The sequence below is a fragment of the Orycteropus afer genome, unplaced genomic scaffold (genome assembly GCF_000298275.1).
Source record: "Orycteropus afer afer isolate SDZICR_OR568_19922 unplaced genomic scaffold, OryAfe1.0 scaffold00102, whole genome shotgun sequence".
Lineage (NCBI taxonomy): Eukaryota > Metazoa > Chordata > Mammalia > Tubulidentata > Orycteropodidae > Orycteropus > Orycteropus afer.
In genome coordinates this window covers 1,419,008-1,445,914 of record NW_006921689.1, presented here as the reverse complement: position 1 = coordinate 1,445,914, position 26,907 = coordinate 1,419,008, and the positions used below count along the sequence as shown (strand labels likewise).

Here is a 26,907-nt window from a genome sequence, read left to right as displayed (position 1 = left end):
TGAGGATGAGAAAGACATAGAGAGGTATGTGGGACGTACAGACAACAAAGATGAACCCCTTTGCACATATAGTATGTCAGTGAAGGCAAACAAGGGTATGAGTGGACAGATGGGTAGATAGGCTGAACTAGTAGGTATGTCAAGTATGGAGTGTATGCAAGAACATGTATAGGGTTGGTAGACAATGGCCCTATATAATTTTATGTGTATGATCTGAATTCCCAGGTATATAGTGGAGCTGACAAGGGGCAAGGTTGTGGTCACTGCTTGGTCACAAGCCAGCTACCAATGGGGACCGAGTAGTTGAACCTGTGGGCTTGGGACCATAGTCGCAGGGGACATCAGGCTCAATTGGCATAACATACTACACAAAACACACAAGGTGATCCCACATGCTACTTTGCCGGCAGAAATTTTCATTAATCTTCGTAAACAATGTCTGGCATTCAATCAAATATTATCAGCATACAGGAAGCCAGGACCAAATGATACAGAGTTAAAAGAAAACAGACAATGGAAATAGCTTTACACCACAAAGACTGGAATTAGTATACAAGGACTTTAAAATAACTATAAGTAATGTCTTAAGGCCACTCGAGAAAAGTATGGAGAATGTATGTGAAGCGTTGAAAAAGTTCAGAGAAATGCAATCAATATATAAAAAGGGACAATTGAACAGAAATTCTACAAGTGAACAAAGTATTATCAGAAATTTTAACTTCAGAGACTTGAAATCTATTTTTTCAAAAAGTAATCAAATTGAAGCTCAGGATGAATAGAGCAATTTAAAAAATTACAACTGCTCAGATACAATTAATAGTATATTAAACAAAGTAGAAGACAGGATTAGGTTAGTGATATGGAAGACAAGTCATTAGAAATCATTCATACTAACAAAGATAGAGATTTTATAAAATAACAAATACAGAAAATAGAATAAGACACAAATTAAGTATGTGTGGCAGATGGTGTTTCAAGAAAGAAGCAGAAGGAACACAAAATGGAAGTCACAACATTTGTATACCCTGATCTTAGACATGATATGCCAACACTCGTGTTATATTCTATGCAAATGGAGTAAACCATTAATTCTGTCCATACTCAAGAGGGATTACATAAAAGCAAGGCTACCATAAAGCAGGGATTATTGGTGGCCATCTTAGAGGCTGTCAACCACAGGATATCATAATAGCTGAAAGCCAAGACAGAGAGAAAATTAGAAAACTCACTAGAGCAAAAAGTCACATTATATTCAAAGACCAAGAGTAAGACTGACAATTCAATTCTCAAGTGAAACAACAGAAGCCAGAAATTAATGGAGTGCATATATATTTTTTAAAATTACAAGCTAGCATGATATTTTACTACATTATAATGTCAGTAACCATTTGGGTAAACCTGGTGAAAGAGATACAATCTTAAAAAAACCCTGTGATCTTATTATTATTCAAATTAAAACATTAAAAATATAGAATCAAATAAATGAAGGATGTGTATTGTAGTCTTTAGAATAACTTCTGAAAAATAATAAAATATAAATAATATGCTAATGGAAGGAGAAAATAAAATAAAAGTACTTAGGTAATATGGAAGAAAGCAAGAAAAGAAAAAAATAACAAATAAAATGGAAAAAGAAAAAAATAAATGGTAAATTTAAACTAAAATTTACCAGTAATACATTAAGTATAAATGGGTTAAATACACCAACTAAAACAATGAAATTATACTACCAAACAACAACAAAACAAAATCCAAATACATGTGGGCTCCCCATCAAAGATGTGCGTTAAAGAAAAGAAGAAAGTAAAAGTATGGAAAAAGATAGACCACAAATATATTAAACAAAAAGAAGCTGGGTCCAGCTAAGCTAATATCAGAGAAGTAAACTTTTAGGTGAGAAGGATTACAAGAGATAAAGAGGCAATTCATAGGGATAAAAGGGAAAGACTTAACAATATTAGCTATCTAATAACATAACCTCAAAACATGTTAGGCATAACAGACTCAGAACTCAAAAGAGAAATCTACAATCATAACTGGCAATTATAACACACTTCTTTCAGTAACTAACTGATTAAACAACAGCCACAAAAAAAGTAAGTATATAGAAGATTTAAACAACATTCTAAATAAAGTTGACCTAAATGGCATATATAGGGCATTGCACTCAAAAACTGCAGAATATACATTCTTTTCATGTATACAAAGAACATGAATCCAAATAGAGCATATCTACTGCCTTCAAGTCAATTCTAAATCATAATAACCTTTTAGGACAGAGTAAAACTGCCCCATAAGGGTTTCCAAGACTATACATCTTCACAGAAGCAGACTGCCTCATCTTTCTCCCACAGGGCAGCTGGTGGGTTCGAAACACTGACCTTTTAGTTAGCAGCCAAATGTTTTAGCCACTGTGCCACCAGAGATCCAAAACAGACCATAGGCAGAGTCATGAAACAAGTCTCAACAAATTTCAAAAAACTGATAACACAGACAACATTCTCTGGCTACAGTGGAATTACGCTAGAAATCAATAACAGGAATGTAACACAAATGTCCAAAATACTGGCCAATTAAGCAATACACTTCTAACTAAACAATGAGTCAAAGAAAAGTTATCATAAGAATTAAATTATGAACTGAATGATAACAAAAATATGAATATCCAAATTTTGGATTGCAGCTAAATCAATGTTTATAGAGAAATTTATAAACTTAAATGGATATATTAGAAAAGAATAAAAGAGTTTTATAAAAATTAATTAGCTAAACATCTTTAACAAAAAAGTAAAACAAGTCAGTAAATCAAACATAGAGAAAGAAGAAAATAACATAGGTTAGCGCCTGTATATGAAAAAATAAAAATATACTGAAGAAATTCAACAAAGCCAAAAGTTACTTTTGGAAGAACAAAATGAAATCGATAAATGTCAAACAATGTTGAACAAGGAAAAAACACAAAAGGCATACATTTCCAATATCAGGAATGAAAAGAGGGACAAGCAGTGTAAAAATGAATTCTCATGCCAAAAACTTGGAAAAAATTAGATAAAACAAATTCCTTGAAAAAGCAGTATTACCAAAATGTAAATAGTCTTTTATCTATTAACAAATTTTAATCCACTATTAAAAATCTTGCCACAAAGAACACCCCAGGCCTAGATGTTTCCCCCTGTAAATTCTTCCAAATACTTGAAAAAGGTATGTGGTATCAACTTACACAAATTCTTTCAGTGACAAGAAAAATAAGCAACAGTCTCAACATTTTATGTGACACCTTGATACCAAATGACCTTCATACCATAACCTTGATAGCAAAACATAAAAAAGACATTACTAGACAAGAAAGCTATAGGTCAATCTCTCCTAAATATAAATACAAAATTCCTAAACAAAGATGTTAACACATCAAATCCAAAAAATATAAAAAAAGGGTAATTTATTATGACTAAATTGGATATTCCAGGAATGTTCAATTTAATTCACCACATAAACAGAATATAGAGAAAAACATATGATCATCTCAATAAATACAGGGAAAAAAGCAATGGATAAAATGCATACTTAATGCAGGAAATACTGAAAGCTTAACCTTAAGGTTGAGAGTGAAACAATGACTTTCATTATCACCACTTCTATTCAACATTGGACTTAGGGCACAATGAGCAAGAAAAAGAAAAAGTATGAAGACTGGAACTGAAGAAACAAAAAACTGTACTATTGTAGACCTCATAACTGTGTACACTGAAAACCAAAATAAATGTACAGAATGTAATAAAACTATTAGCACTAATACATGAATTTAGTAAGGTTGATGGAGATAAAGTCAGTAAAGTGGAAAACTGACTCTACTTTCCAACAACAATCAATTGGCAGCTAAAACTTAAAAACAGACCACATCTCTATATAAAAATTCAATGACCAGGCATTCACCTTAAAATGAAGTAAAATACAAGACCTGACTATCCGAAGATGAAACCTAGTCTATTACACTGAGATGGATGACCCTTCACAGGCTGATAGGGATTCAACTGCCTAATTCTCACTCACAGAATGAATCTTTAATTAATCCTTAATTCAAGATGAATACCCAACAAATGTTTTCTAATCTCCATTGCTCATTTATATTTTTCTTTCTCAAAGACTTTGAATTCTTAAAATTGTAATTATTTAATTGTATCATTACTAAACTGCGAGAAGAAAAAAATAATTATGTCAGTGTATACTGTTAAACTAGTGTTTTGACTCACCCTGGTATAAGGCTGATTGCAAAATTTCAAAACTAAAAATTTCTTTTATTTTTCAATAATAGATACTCTGTAAAATAATGTAATTATATTTGAAGAGATCAATGTTTTAAATATTTTGACCACAAAAATATGATCTGATGTACTTAAATTTAACTCATAAAATGTTTCAAATATATAGATTCACTTAACTAACCATGCTACAAAATCCTGGATTATTGACTCCTTATCTTTCATCTATCCCTCTAGGTTGTTAACTGAATATGAAGCTTGTATTATTAGCTCCATTTTAAAGGCTGGTATCAATCATTCCAGTAGTACTTCTTCAACTGTGTTGTCTATGAAAATTACTGCTTATTATCAAATAAAATTTCCTAAAGCATTTTATGTAGATTATCAATAGCTGGTTCGCAGTCCTGTTATAAGAATAAAATGACTTGAATGGTTATGCATACTTGGTGGATATTATATTGCTATCATTTAAAGGTTAAATCTTGAATTGAGCATTAAAAAAATGACCACTGCTTTTGCAATACCCTAGTTTTAAACAAATTTATAAGCATATATTTTTCATTCAATTTTCCAATTCTTTCTTTGTTACCCTTAACATAATGAGAAATAAGAAATAAGACACACTGCAAGGAATTTGCCATAACAGGTGCACCTCTTAGAAATGCAGACTTTTTTTTTCTGCACCTTGTCTTCTCTACTTGCAAAGCAAGAAATGTGCTTATTTTCTTGTGAACTTACAAAAATGCTGCAAAACATTCTCTGGAAATGGTCCCAAATATGAAATACAAAGATGGATAGGATGCTGAGAGTATTCAATAAAATCCAGCACCTAGAATTTTTTCATATATAATAGGACTTCATTTCAAGTTTGGAACCTAGGGAGACCTCCTTTTCCATAAATCTTTCAGGGAAATACTTAGGAGAATACCGCTCTGATGCATTACTGAATAGGCAAAGCCTTGCTCAGTAATTGATGGTGGCACTCTGATTTAATGATCCTTATTTTTAAAGCTAATTAAAGAAATTGTGCTGCATGTTCAAAGGGGATTAGCTTAATGTGACGAGACTATTTTGGACATAAAGTAGTTCCCAGCTTCTAAACTAAATGAGAGACAAAGGAAGCAGTAAGTTCTAATGGGGGAAAATGTTTTTGGATGGAATAAGCATGATTTTACAATTTCTATGAGACTATCCTTTCATTCATTCAAATATTTATTGAGCACTTAAAATGCCCAATACATTGGGCTCTAGGTGATGGAAAAAGTAATTTAAAAAGACAAAATTGATGCCATAATTACTAATATGCTGTTGTTTGTTGCTGTAGAGTCAATTCTGACTCATGGCGACCCATGTGTACAAGAGTAGAACTGCTCCATAGGGTTTACAAGGCTGGGCTGTGACTTTACAGAGGCCAATCAGCAGGCCTGTCTTCTGAGGCACTCCTAGGTCATCTGAACCACAAAGATTTTGGCCAATAGTACAGCGCTTAACAGTGTGTACCATCCAGTGACTAGATATTTAATAAAATCAGTCCACCACACTTATAGTTCACTCACCTACTTAGAACCTTGCTTTTCATAGCTGTGAATTACTGAATAGCAGAAAAGGCAGTGGTTGGAACCTACATTATTATTTCATAGATATTACTAAAGTAAAAGTTCAACAAAAAGTTGAATTAAAAAATAATTCCTTAACCTATGAATGTCTAATGATTCGTTCTGAGTAATCAAAATGTGTATAGTTTTAGTCTCTGGTAACATAACCAAAAAAAAAAAAAAAAAAAAAACCTCACTGCCATCAAGCCAGTCCCAACTCATAGCAACCCCTTCTTGGGTTTCCGAGCCAGTATCTCTATGAAAGTAGATTGCCCATGGCCCAGTCAATTGTCTGGTGCTAAAAATGATCAACTATCAACTACAAACTCAAAATGGAAGTCAAAAAACACTTAAAATCCAAAGAAGGAAATGGATTAAAGAGTATGTAACATTCTTGACTTCTCCCTTTTGATATTTATGAAGGTATGTTTGAATGATACATAATCTACCCAAAGCAATACTGATTGCTTTAATCTATTAAATAACAATATCAAGTACAAAATTATAGATGTTTTCTTACAATGTTGTTAACTAAAGTGAGTAGTCTACTTTGTAGGTTATGCTGTTTTCCAATGTTCTAGTTTTCACTTAAAGCCTCATCTATGAAGATCTTATTCATTCTTTAAACTGCATCATAAAATATACTTAATAATGTCAATCCACAAGGCATAGTAAACTGAAAAAACGTTGGGCTTAGGCAGCACAACGCAGAGTACTCTGTGTATATTTCATAAAATACTTTTTATGCCTACATCATATTAAATCTTTAGAAATACTGATAAGTGAAAAGATTCAGAATGTTTCCCAATTTCATAAAATATATATACATTACAGTAAAGACTGGATAATAACTTGAAGTTAAAGCATTGCTTTAATTTTTTTTTATTGTTGTTATAAAAGAGATTTAAAATTTTCAATTAGAAAAAATTAGGTCCTTTAATGAGTTAAAATTACTAGGATTCTCTAACTTATCCCCTGAATTTCCACTAATTCTGTACTTTCAAATACAATTGGTTCTTCTTCATATTTGTTTGATCTTCTGTTTTGATAATATCTTCATTTATTATTATTTTTATTTGGGAGGGTCAGGGGTTTCAAGGATAGATTTTGAAGGAAAAAAAAGCACAATTTCTTTAGCTCCTCTCATTAACAGCAATAGTCCATCCACTTTTCTACCCTTTGAATCAGTCAACAAAGAACTTGATGAAGTAGTAAAAATTACTAATTTTTTTAAATCTTGACCCTTACATGTACATCTTTTTAATATTCTACATTTCAAACTACATAACAAAATATAATGGTTGTCTCAAGAAAAGCACTTAGCTATTGTTTAAGTTCCAAGCTAAACTAGCCATTTTTTTTTCATGAACACCATATTATTTGAAAAAAATGACTGAAAATCAAGCCACAATTATTCATAATTGGGTATCTGGCAGACATTTTTATGAAAATGAACCAAGTAATTCTGTCATTTCAGAGAAAACAAATGACAGTCATTGTTGTCAATGATAAAATTTGAGCTTTCAAATGAAAATTAGAATTTTGGAAAAATTGTATCTGCCATCCTGAGCTTAATATCTTTCCATAGCTTAAGGACTTTGTTGATGAAATTGGAAGTGATATTAGAAAATGTAATTATTTGATATTATATAATAAGAATTAAAAACAACATTTGGATGATCTACATAAGTCACTGAATCAAAATTTCCCAAATGACCAACGCAATACAAAATTATGCATGGGTAAATAAAAATTAAAAGAGCAAGGCAGACAAATCCAAACTCAAAAACCAAACTCACTGCCATAGAGTCATCACTGCGACCCCTCCTTGGGTTTCTGAGGTGGTATCTCTACAGAAGTAGACTGCCCAGTCTTCCCTCCAAGGAGTGGCTGGTGGGCTTGAACCTCCAGCCTTCTGGTTAGCAGTCAAATGCCTTAGGCACTATGTCACCAGAGCTCCCAAGGCAGACAAATAGATTTTACTAATAGAATAAAAAATGTTCATTGATCTAGTTTCAGATGCCAATAACATTTAAGAAACTACCATAAATTTTGGTGCACTATCAAAGAAGTATTTTACAATTATCTAAAAAGTCTATATACTCCACTCTTTTGATAGCTACGTATCTGTGTGAGGCCAGATTTTCTCCCTAAGGCACTTGACTGCTAACCAGAAGGCTATCAGTTCAAACCCACCAGCCACTCCTCAGAAGGAAGGTTGGGCAATCTACTTCCATTGTGATACTGCCTCGGAAACCCAAGGAGGGGTCGCTATGAGTCAGGTGAGTCAGGTCCAACTCAACGGCACATAATAACAACAACAACATGTTAACTTAAAACAAATCAAGTACAAAAACAGACCTGAGAATCCAGTTGTCTTTTGTTAAACCAAACATTAAAGAGATGTACAAAAAGGTAAAAGAATACCATCCTTTTCACTAGTTTCTGAAATATGTAATGGGTTTATTACTGTTATTTTTAAATGAGTAAATATATATTTAAAATATTTCTTAATTTTAATTTCTAAAATGGTAAATACTGAAGGATAAAATATACACAAATGTTCTTTGAGGTTTATAATAATTTTTAAGAGTGTAAAGGGGTCATGAAAGAGCTCTGGTGGTGTAGTGGTTAAGACATTTTGGCTGCCAACCAAAAGGTTGGTGGTTAGAACCCACCAGCTGCTTTGCATAAGAAAAATGAGGCAGTCTGCTTCTGTAAAGATTTACAGCCTTGGAAACCCAATGGAGGTCACTACGAGTCAGAATTGACTTGATGGCAGTGAGTTTGGATTGGTGTGGTTTGATTTAAAGGGGTCATGAGACCAAACCATCTGAGAACTGCTGCCTTAGAATATTAAATTTCAACAGGAGGGGTAAGTAGAAATAAAATAATATTTACTTAGCAGTTCAAACCCACCAGCCACTCCTCAGAAGAAAGACTGAGCAATCTACTTCCATAGTGATACCGCCTTGGAAACCCAAGGAGGGGTTGCTATGAGTAGGATCCAACTCAACGGCAGTCAGTTTGGTTTTGTTTTTTTTGGTAGTAGTTAGTAAGCACACAGCTTATTAACTTAGACTCTTTAGAGCCACATTATTTACTTTCCATTTTATAACTAAAAAAAAAAAGTGAAGATGAGCCTTTAATACTTTAATTAAAGTTTAAGACTTTAACACTTTAAAGTTAAAGTATTAACTTTAAGAAATAAATACACATCATCTACTAGTCAAATTAACATCATCTACTAATAAATATCTACACCAGAATACAAATCTGAGTTGTGTCTGACTCCAAATCTCACTAGACCACTTTGTCACAATCTGAGATAAGATAATGATAAGAAAGGCCTAAAGTTACCAGGAAATCCATGAATTATGTTCATTATGTTGTCTAAGAAGACAATGGAATAAAAAAAAAAAATGACAGGGTTCTATGATTAAGACCTGGGCTCTGCCTGGGTTCAAATACTAGCTCTACCATGTAATCTCTCTGTGCCTCCATTTCCCTATCTGTAAACTGAAGAAAATAATAGTACTTAATTTATAGCATTGTTGTGCTAATGAACCAAAACCCACTGCAATCTAGTGAATTATGACTCATAGAGACCCTGTCGGACACAGCAGAAATGCCCCATAAGGTTTCCTAGGCTGTAAATCTTTACAGAAGCAGACTGACTCATCTTTCTCCCACAGAGAGGCTGGTGGGTTCAACCTTTTGGTTAGCAGCCAAATGCTTTAACCACTGCACAACCAGAGCTCCTTGTAATGATGAAAGGGGTAATTAAATGCACAATAGTTCTTGTAAGAACTGTGCACATAAGTTACCAATAACGAAGAACTGTTATTGTTACTGTCGTCTGGTTGGCCCCTGACTCATGACAACTCCACACACAATGGAATTGGACCGCTGTTGATATATATTGTTTTCACTGGGTAATTTTTGGAATTAGATCACCACACCTTTCTTCTTACTCTTAGTCTGCAAGCTCTGTTGAAACACGTTCAGCATCACTGCAACACACAAGCCTCCAATGTCAGATGGATGGTAACTTCATTTGAGGTGCACTGGCTGGGAATTGAACCCATGTTTCCTGCATGAAAGGCAAAAATTCTACCACCATACCTTCACTGCCCTCAAGAAAGAATTATCCATACCCACTGCCACCAAGTTAATTATGACTCATAGCAACTCTATAAAACAGGATGGAGTTGCCCCACAGGATTCCCAAGGCTGTAATCTTTACGAAAAGGATTTCTAGTGGAATAGGAGTTAAGGCTGTGAACCAAAAGGTTGATTGTTAGAACCCACCAGCTTCTCTGTGTAAGAAAGATGAGGCAGTCTGCTTCCATAAAGATTTATAGACTTGGAAACCTAATGGGGCTTGCTATGAGTCAGAAGTAACTCTGGTAGTGAGTTGGTTTTTTTGGGTTAATCTTTATGAAAGTAAATTGCCATGTCTTTCTCCCATGTAGCAGGTGGTAGGTTTGAACCACTGACCTTTCAGTCAGCAGCCAAGCACTTAACCACTATACCATCAGGGCCCCTTAAGTAAAAAGTAATACTTCTTAATTGCTATGATGATGAGAGTGATGCTTCTTTTAAATATGGTAGCTAAGAAAAAACATGAGATCGTCAAAATAACCTCAGTTATTTGACTCATTTATTGATGTTAAAAGTTAGTCCTCTGGCAGTGAAAATAAATTATTGATGCACATCAGTTCTGGATTTTTAAGAGTATTTAAAGAATATTGACGTACTTATTTATTATGCAGTCATTTATTGAGCTTGAGTAAAGTATCATGTCAATTACAAGGTATTCAAGATGAACATGGCATGGATTTTATCCCCAAAGCAGTGAATGGAATCCAACAAACCTGAAATGCAACAAATTCTAAAATTTATTTATTTATTGATTTTTGCTTGTTAGGAAGAAATGGCAAGTGAAGCACAGCATATATGCATAGTCTCGGCATGTGTGATTATGTATATTTGCAGACTGTCCTTTCTTTATCTAAATCTTAACACTTCTATGTTTTTGTAGCCAAGTTTCCAAGGGAAAAAAAAATTCTAACTTGATCAAAGATAATAGTCTCATCAAATTATGTTTTAATTTTCCAAATCAAAGGGAAAAAGTTACCAAAACTGAATAAACTAATACAGGTTAAATGCCAAAACAAATAGTAAGTCACTCAGAAATAGAAAATTTAGACAAAGAACATGTTAAAATTTTTGCAGTATTTCTCCTATAAGTCTCACATTTCCAGAAGACAAATAATCTGGTTCACTATTTGCAGTCTGCTTAGTGAAAAATAAGCAAAATCCAAACCTTACAGACAAGCATATTTACATAGAAATGGACACGAAGACTACTGTTGCTTTGGCCTCCGGTTTGCTGTTACCCCTCCAGTTTGCTGTTATCTTTACTCAATTCATTTACTTTATGTTTAAAATCTAGTATAATTCTAAATACAAGCATAATGAATATTCTACTTTATATTTTAAAAAAGTTCTTTGATTAACATTTTTGGGAAAAATTCAAGATAGTTCTTAGCTTAATAGATTTGAATTTATAAAAGTTTTTTTTTTTTCCTTTCTTTGAATTTTATAGTGTTTTTGGTGAAGGTTTAAACAGCAGTTTAGGTTTCCATTCAATCATTTTTACCTAAGTTGTTCAGAGACATTAGTTAGTTACATTCTTCACAATGAGTGAACACTCCCATTATTTCCATTCTGATTGTTCCTTTTCCATTAATCTAGCTTTCCTGCCCCCTTACATTCTCATCTTTGTTTTAAAGTAATTGGTTTCATTTAGTTTCATATAGGTGATTTTTTTAAAAGGAACAGAGTACTTATGGGTGATATTTATCACTTTGTGAACCAAACTGTTATTTAGCTACAGGTGACCTCAGGGGTTAGTTTTAATTCAAAGTTTAAAGAGTATCTCAGGGCATATCTCAGGGAGTTCGCCAGTCTCAACCAGTCCAGTAGGGTGTGTGTGTGTGTGTGTGTGTGTGCTTATTTATTTATTTGTATATTTATATATATATATATATATACAGTTTTAAGCTCATTTCTCTTTATGAATGTCATTAACTGCCTTTTCATCTCATTTGTCCTTTATAGTAGAGAACTAAAGATTTAGAAACAGTGTAAATTAGAAATAATACACATTGGCTTCAGGATTACACAGACCTAGGTTCTCTTTCTAAGTCTATCAGAAGTGACTGCAAGGTCCAGGTTACACTACAAAATCTAAGCCCCAATTTTCTCACTGGAAGAAAATTAGGTCTAAACCTACCCCATACAGCTAATAGACTCATTCAATAAAACAAACTTTACAACACATAATGACTTTTGAAGAGATATTTTTGTTGTAGTTGTTTTTATCATTGTTATGGGTTGAAATGTAAATCTCTATCATTCTTAAATTATTCGATTAAAAAAACTCATTTAGGTTACACCCAGTAAATTTCACACTTTTTCCCCTCTTCTCCAAAGACCATTTAACTCAGTCAAAAAAAAAAAAAAAAAAGCATCATACAATTAACACCATTTTCTGTTTTAGACACACATGCATACCCAACTGCAAGATGGTGTTGCATTTTAATCCAGCACTGTATAAAAAGCTTGTACAGTGCCTTCTTGCCCAGGATAAAACAAGAATTTTAGTCCCTTCAAGAGCTCTATATTTACAAACTTTTAATTTAAGGAACAAACATTTAAAAGCTGTTACTGCACCAAAAATAAAGTATTCAGAAATCCTACAGTAAATAAACTTTACGGCAAATGTGAAAACATAAGACTCACTCCTCTTTCAACTTCTCCTAGATAATGTACAGTACAGTCTCAAAAAAAAAAAAAAAGACACTTTTCTGTTAGGCTGCAGTGCTCCACTGTAAAAGTAAAATCCTTTCAGGGGTCAGAAAAAAAATGTTCTCAGGTTCATAAGCAGTATCAATTGAGAAGCATTCCATTCCATTTTTAGACAATTCTTGTTAATAGGATCAAGGCATACTTTCTTTCTTTTTGCTGCATCCTCCCTCTGGACAGCAAGTCATAATTTAGCATAGGCATTCTTGGGAGGCTAGTCATTTCCCCTTCACTGATAGCAAGCCTAGAGATGAATCATCTCCATTGCAGCCGCAAATCAGAAACGACAGGGTGAGAGGTTATGTTTTTGTCATTTATATAAGTAATAAAATAAAGCTGGGGAAGCTTAGGCATTTCTGCTTTTTGAGACATGAACCACACAAAACAACATCTTTCTAATGACCAAAGTCAAAAGACAGAAACAAGGTGTCCAATTATCAGAATGTCTCATCTTTCCAGCAATCTGAAATATATAAATGTAAGAAATTATCAGAGCTGCTGATGCGACTGCCTATAAGCAGCAATATTCAACACTTTGGCCATGGATTTGATTTAGCAGTGTTACAAATTTGTAGCTACTGAATAGACACTCCTCAGGGCATGCCCCAAGATAGCTCTGTTCCATCTGACACCTCCTGCTCACATCAGATATTGGAAGTGATCCTCCGGAAGGCAAATGAAGTATCTGTTTCTTTAGGCTCTCTACAATTTTCTCCTGTTTTAAGACAGAACATCAGGGGTTAAAAAAAAAAAAAAGATAACATGCTATATAATCTTATGTAATGTCATCCTTGACAGAAAAAAACCATCATTACTTAGGATAACGACTAATTAGTATTCTCAGTATTAGAAAGAAGCATTCCTTTGAGAGCGATTTCATGTAATTGAAAGCCTGATATATCAGAACGTCCTTAAGACCCTTACCTTAGTAACTCCTTCAATATGGCTCCAAAGTTTTCTTGTCTGCTCATATGCTATACATAATCGATTGCTGTGATAATAAGGGTCTGTACCTGGCTATCTACCAGGGTTTGTCCATGTTGGCACTGTGAATATTATAGCCCCAATAAATCTTTTTTTTGGGGAAACTTGCTTGTATGTTGCTGAATGTTTAAATAATGAACACAATTAGTTCATTATTTAGGGAGCTCTGGTAGCATAGTGCCTAAGGCACTTGACTGCTAACCAGAAAGCTGGCGGTACAAACCCACCAACCACTCCTCGGAAGGAAGGTTGGGCAATCTACTCACGCAGTGATACTGCCTCCGAAACCCAAGGAGGGGTGGCTATGAGTCGGGGCCAACTCAAGGGCACATAACAACAACAACAATGACAATCATTTACAACAATCAAAAATATCTCTGATCACTACCAAATATCCCCTGTGAAGGGGTATGCAAAATCATCCCCCACTGAGAATAAGTAACTACTCCATCCCCTCTACCTGAAATAATTTCCCCACATCTGCAGAAAACCCTGACCCATTTTTCAAGATTCAACTTACATGTGACCTCTAGTGTGAAATTTTTGTCTAGTGAAAGTAACTTTTTCCTCTTATACCATTCACCTCATTGTTTTTCTATTTAATCATATATTCTATTTATGATTCTATTTCCCCTCTAGATACTGAGACGTTCTATCATAGTTGAATTGTGTCCCAACAAAATATGTGTTATAAATCCTAACCCCTATACCTGTGGTGATAATCTCATTTAGAAATGGACTTCCTTTGTTATGTCATTGAGATAATATTAGTGTAGAGTGTGTCTTAAGTCAACTTCTGTTGAGATCTAAAAGAGAGTAAATGTGCAAACTATCAAGCAGAGATGGGGGAAGATTGATGTCAAGCTACATGCAGATCGCCGAGGGGCAGAAGCTCCAAAGAGACAATGACCTTGCTTCCAAGCCCACGGAGAGAGAAAGCCTTCCCCCTAGAGCCTGCCCCTAGAATGTGGACTTCCAGCCTGCTAACTGTAAAAATAAATTTCTGTTTGTTAAAGCTACCCATTTGCAGTATTTCTGTTACAGCCGCACTAAATACTAAGACCCTCCATGTTATTATTCACCGTATTTTTCTGATTTCAGAAATGTTTATTAATAAATGAATGATGAGTTTTCTATTAAAGTATTGACGAGATAACATTCCCATTGCCAAGGAAAAGTTTGGTTTACTAAATGCGCTTCTCAGACGAAGCAATATAGGACCCTCCAATTCTTTTTGTTTCCAGGGCAGGGGCAGCTATTCTCCAGAGAAACTGAAGCTGAATGATATACTCAACTTTAGTAACCCAATGTTCTTGGTATATATGGTTCTCTGATATTTTACATTGGTTTTTGTCTCAATTTACCTTTGAATAATCCATGATGTGATATGTTTTGCCATCCTAAGTGTTTTTTCAAATTATTTTTGGATGTAAACAGGTTAAACTTAAAGCATAAAAACATAAAACCAAAGTTTATGCCACAAAAAAACACGTTTCAATAATTAAAATTGAAAAGATGAGTCTAATTATTCCAATCATCATTGAATAATAATTTCCAACCTCAAGTCTATGTTAGCCCAGCATCTCACCAATTACTTCAAGATGATACTAAATTTCAAAAGAAAAAACTTGAAAAATCTGGCTTAATTCTCCATGCACATACATTAGCTACTTCCGTAGTGATACTGCCTCGGAAACCCAAGGAGGGGTCGCTATGAGTCGGGTCCGACTCGATGGCACACAACAACATACATTATGAATCTATAGAAGTGTGTAAGCCACATTGTGTCATCATACTTTTCTGGAAAGGTGAACTAGAAAGTTGAAAATAACAAATCTACAACAACAAAAACATAATAATGGAATGTCACATCTAAAAAGGCTGGCAATCCTGACCAAAAGAGTTCTCCTGAATATTCTGTATCTGAGGGCTGTTTCCCATATAAACAGCTTTTATAAACTGAATTATCCATTTCATTTCTTCAATCTTCACATTGGTCTCTGTTGCCACAGCTTTGAAAACAAACTTAGCCATGTCAGTTTTTAAGTATTAGTTCCCAACTTCTATTGAAACTAGTAACTTTAATTCACAGTTTTCCTACAAATAACTCAAGGTGAAAGGACATTTAATTTAGTGCCTGTGGTCAATTTATAAGACAATGCAATCAATTAATCAGGAAATTAGCATCCACCTATACTGGACCAGAGAAACTTCATGGGATAAATATGCAAATCCAATATCCTCATGGCTGACAAGTTTCTATTATTAAACTGCTAACATGTTTATTTCCTCCACAATAGCTAGAATTTTGTCATGAATACTCATTAAGCCCTGTAGTTATTAGCTGTGATGACTAGGTGACAGCAAGGACATGGGAATTTGCATTTGACAGATCATTGTCACACAGTCATGGTTCTTTTTTTTTTTTTCCCCTCTTCACTTAAACAGAAACCATGCAATAGAAAATGAACTTGGGCTATTAGGCATTATTCAGGTTTAATAGCACATATCCATTTAGCTGGCGGTTAGAACAATACACAATGTGGCAGAGTTAAACAGAAGCATCAATTATACTCTCAGACCTGTTAATATTTTTGACAATATTTAAATAGCACATCCCTTCAGGGCATGGCTTTTTTGCCCTCTCAGTTACACACCTGTCAAGTGTTTAATTTGCCAAAGGGAAACACTTTGATTTCTAAGGGCAGTTGTAATGCCAAGGAAGTAAATTGGAAAAATTAAACATTATTGGATAGAAGCAATGAGAAGCATCTGAAGGGGAAAATAGTAGGCTTAATTCAACATGGCATGTCAGCATCTGTCATTAATGCAACAATATGATCGTGTTCTCCAATATGCTGCGTATACCTTGTGCTTTTCAATTATTCACTCCCTTCACTGCTCTGAAAGACAGAAGAATGATAGCAGAGGAGAATAAGAGGGTTTAATTTTCCAGTAACACTAAACAAAATGAAGATAGCAACTAGAGCCTGTCATGACTATGAAATTATACATTTGAAACCTAGTTTAGGTGTGAAGTAATAACTAAAAGCTAGCCATTAATCATATTTGTGAAGCCAGTGATATAATTTGTGAAAAAATCCACTCCTTACATACCTTAATTATGAAATTATAAATATAAACAAATTAACAATTGGTATATACCTAGAAAATTTAAATCTAATATGATAAACTCCAGAGTATTTATACTTAAAATTTAAAGTAGGAAAAAACATGCTTTTTTTTTTTGTTTTACGCTATTCATTCACAGAAGAAAGAAAACTTTTAATAAACTAACAGAAGAAAATTAGTAAAGAATGGAGACTGAAGTAAAGAGTCACAGAAACTATGAGAAGTTAACAATGGTTTTAACCAAAATGAAACCCTTACATCTAGGGACCAAGTTTCTACCCTCAAAGAGAAAGAAGATGTAGGACAAGTTGCAGAATTAAAAAAGAGAAAGGACTAGGCCTTCGAAGCCAAGCATACTGAATTCTAGTTCTGACTTTCCCCCTATAAATAAGCCAACCTCTCTAAGCTGCTCTTCTAGTAAGCAGGATTTGGACTCGATGTTTCCCTTGGTCCTTTCAATGTTAGTATTCCTATTCACATAAAAAGATGAGTAACAAGCCAAAAGTCCAAAGCATGTAGGACATGCCTGTAGAACTCACAAAATAAGGCCCAGTAGTATTATGCTAAATAGCTTTCCAAGTAGGTTTCAACTGAATCATGTGAGACTCAAGTAGTCTTGGAGTCTATTTCAATTTTTGTGAACCTGCTTCCATTTAGAAATGGAAAAACAAGCTCCACAGTAAGCAGGTTCTTTCCAGGAAGCACCGAATTTCTTGGTGGAGCAAATGGTTAAATTCTTGGCTACTGACCAAAAGATTGGTGGTTCAAATCTACCCATAGCTGCCTTGGAAGAGAAGCCTGGTGATCTACTTCCAGAAGACCACTGTCATTAAAAAAGCCTATGGAGCAAAATTCTACAATGAGACACATGAGGTCACATGAATTGGAGTTGACTTCAAGGCAAATGATACTGTTTTGTTCAGCAAGCAAAGTTCTACTCTGACATATGGGGTATTCCAGAGCTGGAAGTGACTCCACAAAAACGGGAAAAAAAATAAAAAATCAGCAAGCATGTTAAATGCTATTCCTCTTATATTAAAGCTGGCCAGAAGGGATGTTTCAACAGTTATTTTTCTAGGTCAGTGGTATTTCCTAACATACTTTCCTTTTCAACATTTCCCCTGATTCTAATTGTATTTTCACTTAAAGGAGGAAGATAACGTTCAATTGTGTCACATTAAAAAAACTAAATAGTTTTCCACAACATAATTATGCTTATATTCAGGATACTGGTTTCTCCAAAACCTTGTCAATCCATTCTGAAAATTAGTCTCTAAAACTCTTTTCAGTAACTCACAAAGGGACAAACTCAACCACATATAACAAAAGCATCTCCCATCCCCCAATTCCTGATCATGATGTTTAAAATGTATAAGTAGAAATTCACTATGGAACAATAATTTTAAAAATTCTTCCTGATTTCCTTCCCTTCTACCAATCTAGATTAAAAAGCTACATGACATTAAACAAATACTTTCTCCATTACCATTAACACTATTTGTTCTTTTGTATTTGGCACATTTTGGGGTTTTTTAATTGGAGTTGTTCTTTCACTGAATTATGAAACTAGTTTCAAGTTTCATGTTTAACCTTTTAAGGCAGAATATTTGCCAGTGAGTCATCCATAACCATTAAATTAATGCTAAACGTTAAAATGAGAACTGACTGGGACTGGAGGCATAATTAGACTGACTTCAAACCATGTGAGGATAACAACTATTTTTAAAAATATTTATTTAAAAAACTTGAGAAACGGTGATTAAATTAGGTAAGTTCAAAGAACATTTGACTTCAGTTTTCATTCTGTCATTGTGATATGTTTCAATGTTAATACCAATGCTAGGACTTTTTATGTTCATAATTTCTGCAGGAAAAAAAAAGAACACTATGTTACATTTAGAAGTTCCAGTGTTTATCACCATCTGATGCTGTCAGAGAAGCAATTGCTACTTACACTCTTTTAAGAAGTGAGAATTTGCAATTCCTCTAACTGATGACAATGTAATTATTCCTCCTACTGTCAAAATAGAGGTGATTTCCCTTCCTCATACACATGATTACATATGCAAATCCAGGCTTATCTGAAATCGTGTAAGTGTACTGAATGTCTGAATCTGAATGAGCCACATCACATGAACAATGAGGCTTACTGATGATGGAAACCAAGTCTAAGGCCATCTACCCTAAACATATTTTTATCATCCCCTTCTCCTGTAAGAACTCATTCTTAAGCATCCACACAGCTTTCAACACTATGTCATATCATCCACGATATACAGAAACAACCATTACAAAAATAACTAGGGGGAGAAAAGCCACAGTGAATCTGAATGTCTCGTTTCAGGGTTTGAAAGACTTCATTAACTATTCATTAACACATATAAAGATCAGCCTTTCAGAAACACACAAGCCTTTCAAAAGATTTATCTATGCTGCAGTACGAACTACTGCTTGGGTAAATGAAACCCTACCTGGTCTTTCAGATGTTGCGCAGAAGTCTGAAGGTTCAGAATCTGGCTAAAGAGTGGGCTCTGAAGGACAGACTTCAGAAGGTTCAGCTTGTCCTCATTTGCCACATCTCCGCGTTCTCGCAGCTTGGCCTGCAAGCGCTCTGCTGCCTGTAGGGCTCGGTTTTTGTCTGTACCAAAGAACAGCATAAGTCAATAACTGGATTCAAATGACATACATCAAACCTATAAAGATGCCATGGTTACATACAAATCCAAAAACCATTCCTACCCTACTAAAAAAAACAAAACCCACTGCCATCCAGTAATTTAAACTCATAGCAACCCCTATGAGTTTCCAAGGCAGTAAATCTTTACAGAAGTAGATTACCCTATCTTCCTTCAACAGAGCAGCTGATTGGTTTGAATTGACAACCTTCTGGTTGGTAGTGAAATGCCTTAATCACTGCGCCACCAGAGCTCCTTTTCATACTCTACTGAGAACACAAAATTAACTTGAGGAAAAACAGGGGGTACTTTCACCCTGGGTAGTACAAATGGTTAAGCTCTCAACTACTAACTGAAAGTCTAATGGTTAGGACCCACTCAGTGCCTTTCTGAAGGAGAGACTAGAGACCAGCTTCTAAAAGGTCACAGCCTTGAAAACTGTTCTACTCTGCACACATGGGTTGCCTGAGTCAGAATCTCCTCAGTGACAACTGATTTGGCCACATGTTAATATACACTGTGAAGTCCCTTATAGGAAAGTTTGTTTGAAAGCAAGGAACTTGTTAAAATGTATGCCATATACAAGTAGTTGTTTACAAAGTACAGAAACTAATTCAGATGAATTACATTTGAATTCCAAAGCCAACTATTTCAACTTTTTAATAAAAACTATATGAAGCCAAAAGTTCTGTGATCTTGCAAATACTTACATTTTCCCCTTATAAGAAATTGTATTCAGTTATAAGAAAAATTAGAAATATAAGTAACTCAACAATGAATTAGCATGGATAATACCACTGATAAATTACAACATCCAAAAGCTGATAATATCATACATTAAGGGGCAAAACATTCTGTAATTGGGCATTTGCTTGGAAAAATAGCACAAAAATGCGTATTGTTTCAAAAACACTACTTTGTAAAACTTTAAACGTTTTCCCCCAAACTAAATGGCTTATTAACATAGGCATCAAACTAATACAAGTCAGATATTTATTAATCATGTTATGTATCAGACACAGAGTTGCACAAGCAAATGTTTTGAATATATGTGTCCCTAATAATCCTAGCATCTTGTAGGCATGCTTTCACCCAGTCAGTTTCCACTAAAAACAATAGTTAAAACATCTCACTAAAACATGCACATATACACATTTATAAATGAGACCAAATTTGTCATTACGTAAAGGGGAATGGCTCTATTCAGTTTTTTGTCCTAACAGATTCATAATCACAAGTATATCTACTAAAATATATTTGTCATATAATAGAAATGAAAAAGAATGGGAATTATCATTAAAGATACTTTTGATAACACAAAATCTGGAACTACACAGAAATGGAGAAAGATATGTCTTGACAGTGATGATGGGTTCCTATACACATAAATTAAAAGAAATAATATTTACTAATACATAAAATTTTAAAAGCCAACAATAATAAAGATATACATAAGAATTTTATGGGTCATATCTCCCACAGTATCTCAGAAAGCAAATCTAATATTAATCCTTATATCGCTTTTTGGGAGGAATCCAATTCAGTAACAGAATAAAGACCAGAAAGTAATGGTTTAAATAGTTTTGTAGTTGCCTTCTGTTTTCTACTTTAAATGATCTTCCTATGAGGACTAGTATTCTTTATGCTATTTGACTTCAGTGTAAAACAGGTAATATGAAGGAAATGTGTGTCCATGCATTTTTATTACCAATGTAGTATAGGAACAAAGTCAGAGTAATGAATCCTATGATCACAAAACCAGCTTCTTCTTCCTTTGCTGCCACCTACTCTCACCCTAACCCTTACCACTTCAGCTGTCTCAGTACCAACCATGACCATCAAGGTACAGAGTGAAATACAGATATCTTCCAATAGTTACACCCAAAGAGTTATCTAGAACAGGTGAAGGACTGGATTGTCACATGATTGCAGGTGTGTATATACTTGACATATACCTATAAATATGTTTCTCTTAGAGAGCAGTGTGGAAAACAAGATTAACACATGAGCTTGGAATATTTGGATAATTCAACCTAAATTATCTAAAAAATTAAACTCTCTTCAGTCTTCACTGAAGTTTGTTCACCTGGATTCAGACTAAGAAATTATAACTGCTCTCTTTATTCATTAAAATCAAGAGCTCAGAAGCACTTCAACTGTCATAAATAAAGTAAAAGTAAGACCTAAACAACGATCTTCCAGAACTTTTAAAACAAATTTTCTAGTGCTATCCAGAAACAAACATTAACCAGAATTAGGTTTACATTCAACTTTATCAAAATCCATAGCTGGAAGTATACCTCATACACTTTTAACTTTTGGTTATAAATGATGCGTTTTATAACAACTCAGAAGAAATTGCCCAAATATAGAAATGTATTATCCAGGTAAAATGTTGGTAAATAAAAATTTATTTAAAACAATGTTACAGTAGACAGAATCTTGCAAGGTAGAAAATAGCATATTTCAAAAATCCCTATGGAAGCGGTTTCCATTTTTACAAAAATAAATGAGAAGGAATAGCTCTTACCTATGGTTTCCAACATTTCTTTTAAAATTCAGTGATCTTCTTTATGATGATTAAAACTATACACTAAAATGGACCACTGAGGAGAAAAGAAATAAGACAAAATGGTCATATTTTATAAGAACTTTAAAACTGTATTCTAAAACTAAATACTCTAAAAAGCACTTGATATGACTATAAACCTTTGGCCATTAAAATCTTGTTGATTTCACTTAAGATGTTCTTTTTATAGGGGGAAAAAGTTAATCATTTTAGAGCTTTTTCAAAATCATCTTATATTTGTAAGTAATACTTTCATAACAAAATAAAAAGCATATAATCCATTTTCAATAAGATGGTAGAAGTTTCCAAAGTATTTCCTTAAGAGCTTCTCAACATAGGCCACTATTATCTTGGATTCAATTTCATATCCTTAACCACAGAGGAAGGAGCTTACTTCAGGATAAGAAATTCTATGGGGGAAAAGATTAAAAATATAAAAGCAGACAATGGGATCCTGCTCTCAAATGCTTGCAGTCTCAACTGGGGAGACACACACTTAATAAATAGAAAAGAACAGTGACACTGACACAGTGTACAAACCACTGGGAGATACATTAAATCACAAGAAAAACTCAGTAAAGGGAGTACAGTGTCAAAGGGAAGAGGATTTTTCAAAATACCACGTTGATTACAATATTCTACTCTTTCCCATTCAAAAATCCTTCTCAAATGAAAACCACACAGGTCTCATCTTTCTCTACATTACATAACTGGACTCTTTGCAGTATCAAAATCCATAGTAGGAAGTATACCTCATATACTTTTAACCTTTGGTTATAAATGATGTGTTTTATAACAACTCAGATGAAATTGCCCAAATACAGAAATGTATTATCCAGGTAAAATGTTGTTGTTGCTGCTGCTGCTGCTGAGTCGGACTTGACTGATAGCAACCCCTCCTTGGGTTTCCGAGGCAGTATCACTATGGAAGTAGATTACCCCATCTTTCTTCCGAGGAGTGGCTGGTAGGTTTGAACTGCCAGCCTTCTGGTTAGCAGTCAAGTGCCTCAACCACTATGCTACCAGAGCTCCCAGGTAAAATGTTAGTAAATAAAAATATGGACTGGTGATATCCATACCACTAAGTCTATCTTCAACCTCTGTGGTCCAACACTATTGCTGGACAACACTGTCCAACATTCTGTTGTCCACACCTTTCTCCATATTTGCACTTATCCTGTGCCTTACAGAAAACCCTGAGTTGTCAGGAAGTGTCAGCCATTCCTTCAACAGGGAGAAAAAGAATCTACCGCCATGCATCCTCATTCTTCACCTGATGAGCTAGGCAGGGGATTTCTCTGAGAAGGAACAAGTTACTTCTTTAAGAGAAAATATATTTGGGAAAAGGGAAGTATATAGGTAGATGAACAGATGCATAGAATTTCAATGTTTGTCATTAGCTCTGCATAATAATAGAGAACAGTACTACCTGACTTTTCTTACCCCAAATTAGAATATGCTAAATAAAACATTGGGAGCTCTGGTAGCATAGTGCCTAAGGCACTTGACTGCTAACCAGAAGGCTGGCAATTCAAACCCACCAGCCACTCCTCGGAAGGAAGGTTGGACAATCCACTGCCGTAGTGATACCGCCTTGGAAACCCAAGGAAGGGTCGCTATGAGTCGGGTCTGACTCCACGGCACATAACAACAACAACAAATAAAACATTAGCTCCATCTCAAATAGCCAAGTGGCTCAACCACTGGCACTTGTTATAGAAAGTGCCTCGGCATGAAGAAAAGAAAGCACTGACTCTGATATAGAATTTAAACCTACAGAGCAGTGTGGCCTTGAGTAAGTGATCTACTTTCTCAAACACAGTTTTCTATAAAACAAACCTACTCATTGAGTATCGTCTTCTAAATGAGTTAAATTATGCCCATTTTCAGCTCACAGAATAATCTGTAATAATAATACATATTTGGGATTATAATATATATTTAGGATTAATGCTAAACCCAGAAAGATAGGAATTCCAGTGCCAGGCATTACATGATTTCATGGGTAGCACATGACGGGAAGATCTTAAAAGTATATTGGTGATATTCTTATTTATAAGTAGAATATATGGCATAGAGCCTAAGGCATTTGACTGCCAACCAGAAAGCTGGCAGTTCAAACCCACTAGCCACTCCTCAGAAAGAAGAATGAGCAATCTACTTTCGTAGAGATACCACCTCAGAAACCCAAGGAGGGATCAGATCTGACTTGACAGCAGTGAGTTTTTGAGTTTTTATAAAATATCATGATTCTAGGTACCTGCCACAAAATTATTACCTTTTAACAATTAAAAAAGAAAAGTAAAGATACTCCAACATAAAGAACACAGGTCTAGAAAGGTATATTTAATTAAATAGCCCAAGAAGAATCAAAATAATAATGAAAGAGCATGAACTAGTGAGTCTGAAGACCTGAATTAAATTTAAGTTTGACTGAAAGGTATTAAAATAAGAGATCCTGGATAGAGTCAGGGAAAATGTGGAAGAAAACCTAAAATTATAAAATGACCAGGCTTCTTGGTCTGATGAAGACTTGTGGAACCTTCAAGACTATGGCCCTTAGACACCCTTCAAGTCAGGAACTGAACTGAACTCCTGTGGCTCAGCTTTCAGCCAAACAATAGGCCCGCAAAGTGAACAATAATAGCAGGAAGGTATGCACTCATTTCAGAACAATCAACCACATGCGATCAAAAAGGCAGTATTTGCCCAGGGATAAAGCTAAGAAAGCAAGAAGGAATAGGAAAGAAGGACGAAAAGAAATGATAAACACAGGGAGAAAGTGGGAAGAGTGCTGTTACATTGTGTGGATTGTAATGAATGTCACAAACAAAATGTGTATGAATTGTTGAATGGAACACCAATTTGCACTGGCAACTTTTACCCAAATCACAATAATAATAATGATAATAATAACAAAATTAAGCTAGACCATTTACTATGTGCTCCTTGTTAAGTCATTTACATTCTCCTTGAAGACTCTATGAAGCAGTTCTAATCTGCTCACGTGGGGTTGCCATGAGTTGGAACTGACTCAAAGGCAACTAACAACTACAACAACAATTCACAAATGCATATTTATAAGGATTTGAAATAATAAAATAAGTGAGGTTGGCAAGCACAGTAAAATTTAGCTCTATCCCCTTTCCTCTATGAAAAATTAACTCAGAAAGATAAACAGTATTCACAACTTGGACATGGGCAAACTATGGACTTAGAAGCACACTGATTTGTGAGGAATCTGCAGATGAAGTAGAGCAGGCAGTGCTCAACTGAGAAAATTGCTGTTGTCCAAAAGTTCACCTACAAGTCAGTTTTGTGGAAACAGGATTATTTTTCCTTTTCCCCCGGAGCTACACATCTCTGACATTAACTTCAAATGAGGTATCTACTCCTCTAGACTTTAGTGATTAAAAAACGAAGTTTTACAGTTTGTATTCTCCCCTCTGATGACACTAAAATAAAAAAATACACAGCTTTCTTAAAGTTGTCCAGACGATTTTATCATTAGTAACTATAACAAAGAGACAAGATGTTAAAAAAAAAAAAAGAAAGAAAGAAAAGTCCTTGTCCTACACCCCTATCGCAAGGATTCAGTTCTAATTGCAAACAAATCCATTTGTAACCACAGAATTTTACAGATGGAGAGATGCTGAGATATACTTCAAGGTATCGAATTCCTCAATACAGTGAGAATCAGAATATTCAAATAGCATAGAAAATACTAGTTTCCCTCGAGTTACTGTTCATACATTCTGCCTGTTTATTATAAGGGAGCTCTGGTGGTGTAGTATCTAAGGCATCTGCCTGCTAACCGGAAGGCTAGCAGTTCAAACGTACCAGGCACTCCTCAAAAGGAAAGTCAGGCAATCTACTTCCGTAGTGATACTGCCTGGGAAACCCAAGGAGAGGTCGCTAGGAGTCAGATCTGACTCGACGGCACTGAGTTGGCTTTTTTTTTTTTTTTTTTGGTTTGGTTTATTATAAATGAACCTACAGTCTGTTTCAGTAAGCATGGAACTATGGAACTCAGAATGACAAAACATTATCAACAACGGCTCAATGTGTCTAGGATTTACTATTAGGAATCATAATGATAGGCAAATACTGCTTACACACATTGCTTCACAGGAGCACGGAGCCTCACCATCTTTTCCATGGTATCCTCAGTGCCTGACACATTATTCTCTCGATTTTCCAGATAAGATAATAAAGGAAAGGAGAGGTTGAGGTCTTACCCAAGATCACACAACTAAGAAGTGGGAGAACTTGGCTTTGAACCAAACTCTACCTGATTACAAAGCCCATACTCACTCAACTATACTACCTTGCATTTTCCATATTGTTAGACAAAAATCACATGGTGGAAATATAGTATTAAATGAAAATAAAGCAAGGTGTGGGACAATATATAAAATATGCTATTATGGGTAGAAAAGAGCAGGGAAACTGCACATGTACATGAAAATTAACGTGGCCTGCTTGCAAAAGCATAGACTATCTGTAAGTTTTCCCAAAACACTAGCAGTTGGGATGTGAGTAACTAGGGAACACTGAGAGCTACTTTGCACTACATTTCTTTTTTGTGTTTGTGTGTTTGTTTTTAATTTTGTATCTTATAGGGTTTCCAGATTTAGTCAATAAAAAAAATAGAAGATGCTCAGTGAAATTTATATTTCAGATAATCATATCTTAGCAAAGTGGCTAAGGCACTTGACTGCTAACCAAAAGGCTGGCAGTTCAAACCCACCAGCCACTCCTTGGAAGGAAGGTTGGGCAATCTACTTCCATAGTGATACCACCTCAGAAACCCAAGGAGG

General features: G+C 34.7%; 1 protein-coding gene across 1 annotated transcript in view; it reads right to left on the bottom strand.

The window, feature by feature from the left end:
* MPDZ (multiple PDZ domain crumbs cell polarity complex component) overlaps positions 1-22,064 on the bottom strand; it is a 225,587-nt gene extending 203,523 nt beyond the window's left edge. Inside the window, exons 1-2 of the mRNA XM_042781301.1 lie at positions 22,049-22,064; positions 19,315-19,481 (exon numbers count right to left, since the gene is read on the bottom strand). Coding sequence (XP_042637235.1) covers positions 19,315-19,481; positions 22,049-22,064 — 183 coding nt within the window. The remainder of the gene's footprint in view (positions 1-19,314; positions 19,482-22,048) is intronic.
* Positions 22,065-26,907: the final 4,843 nt, after the last annotated feature.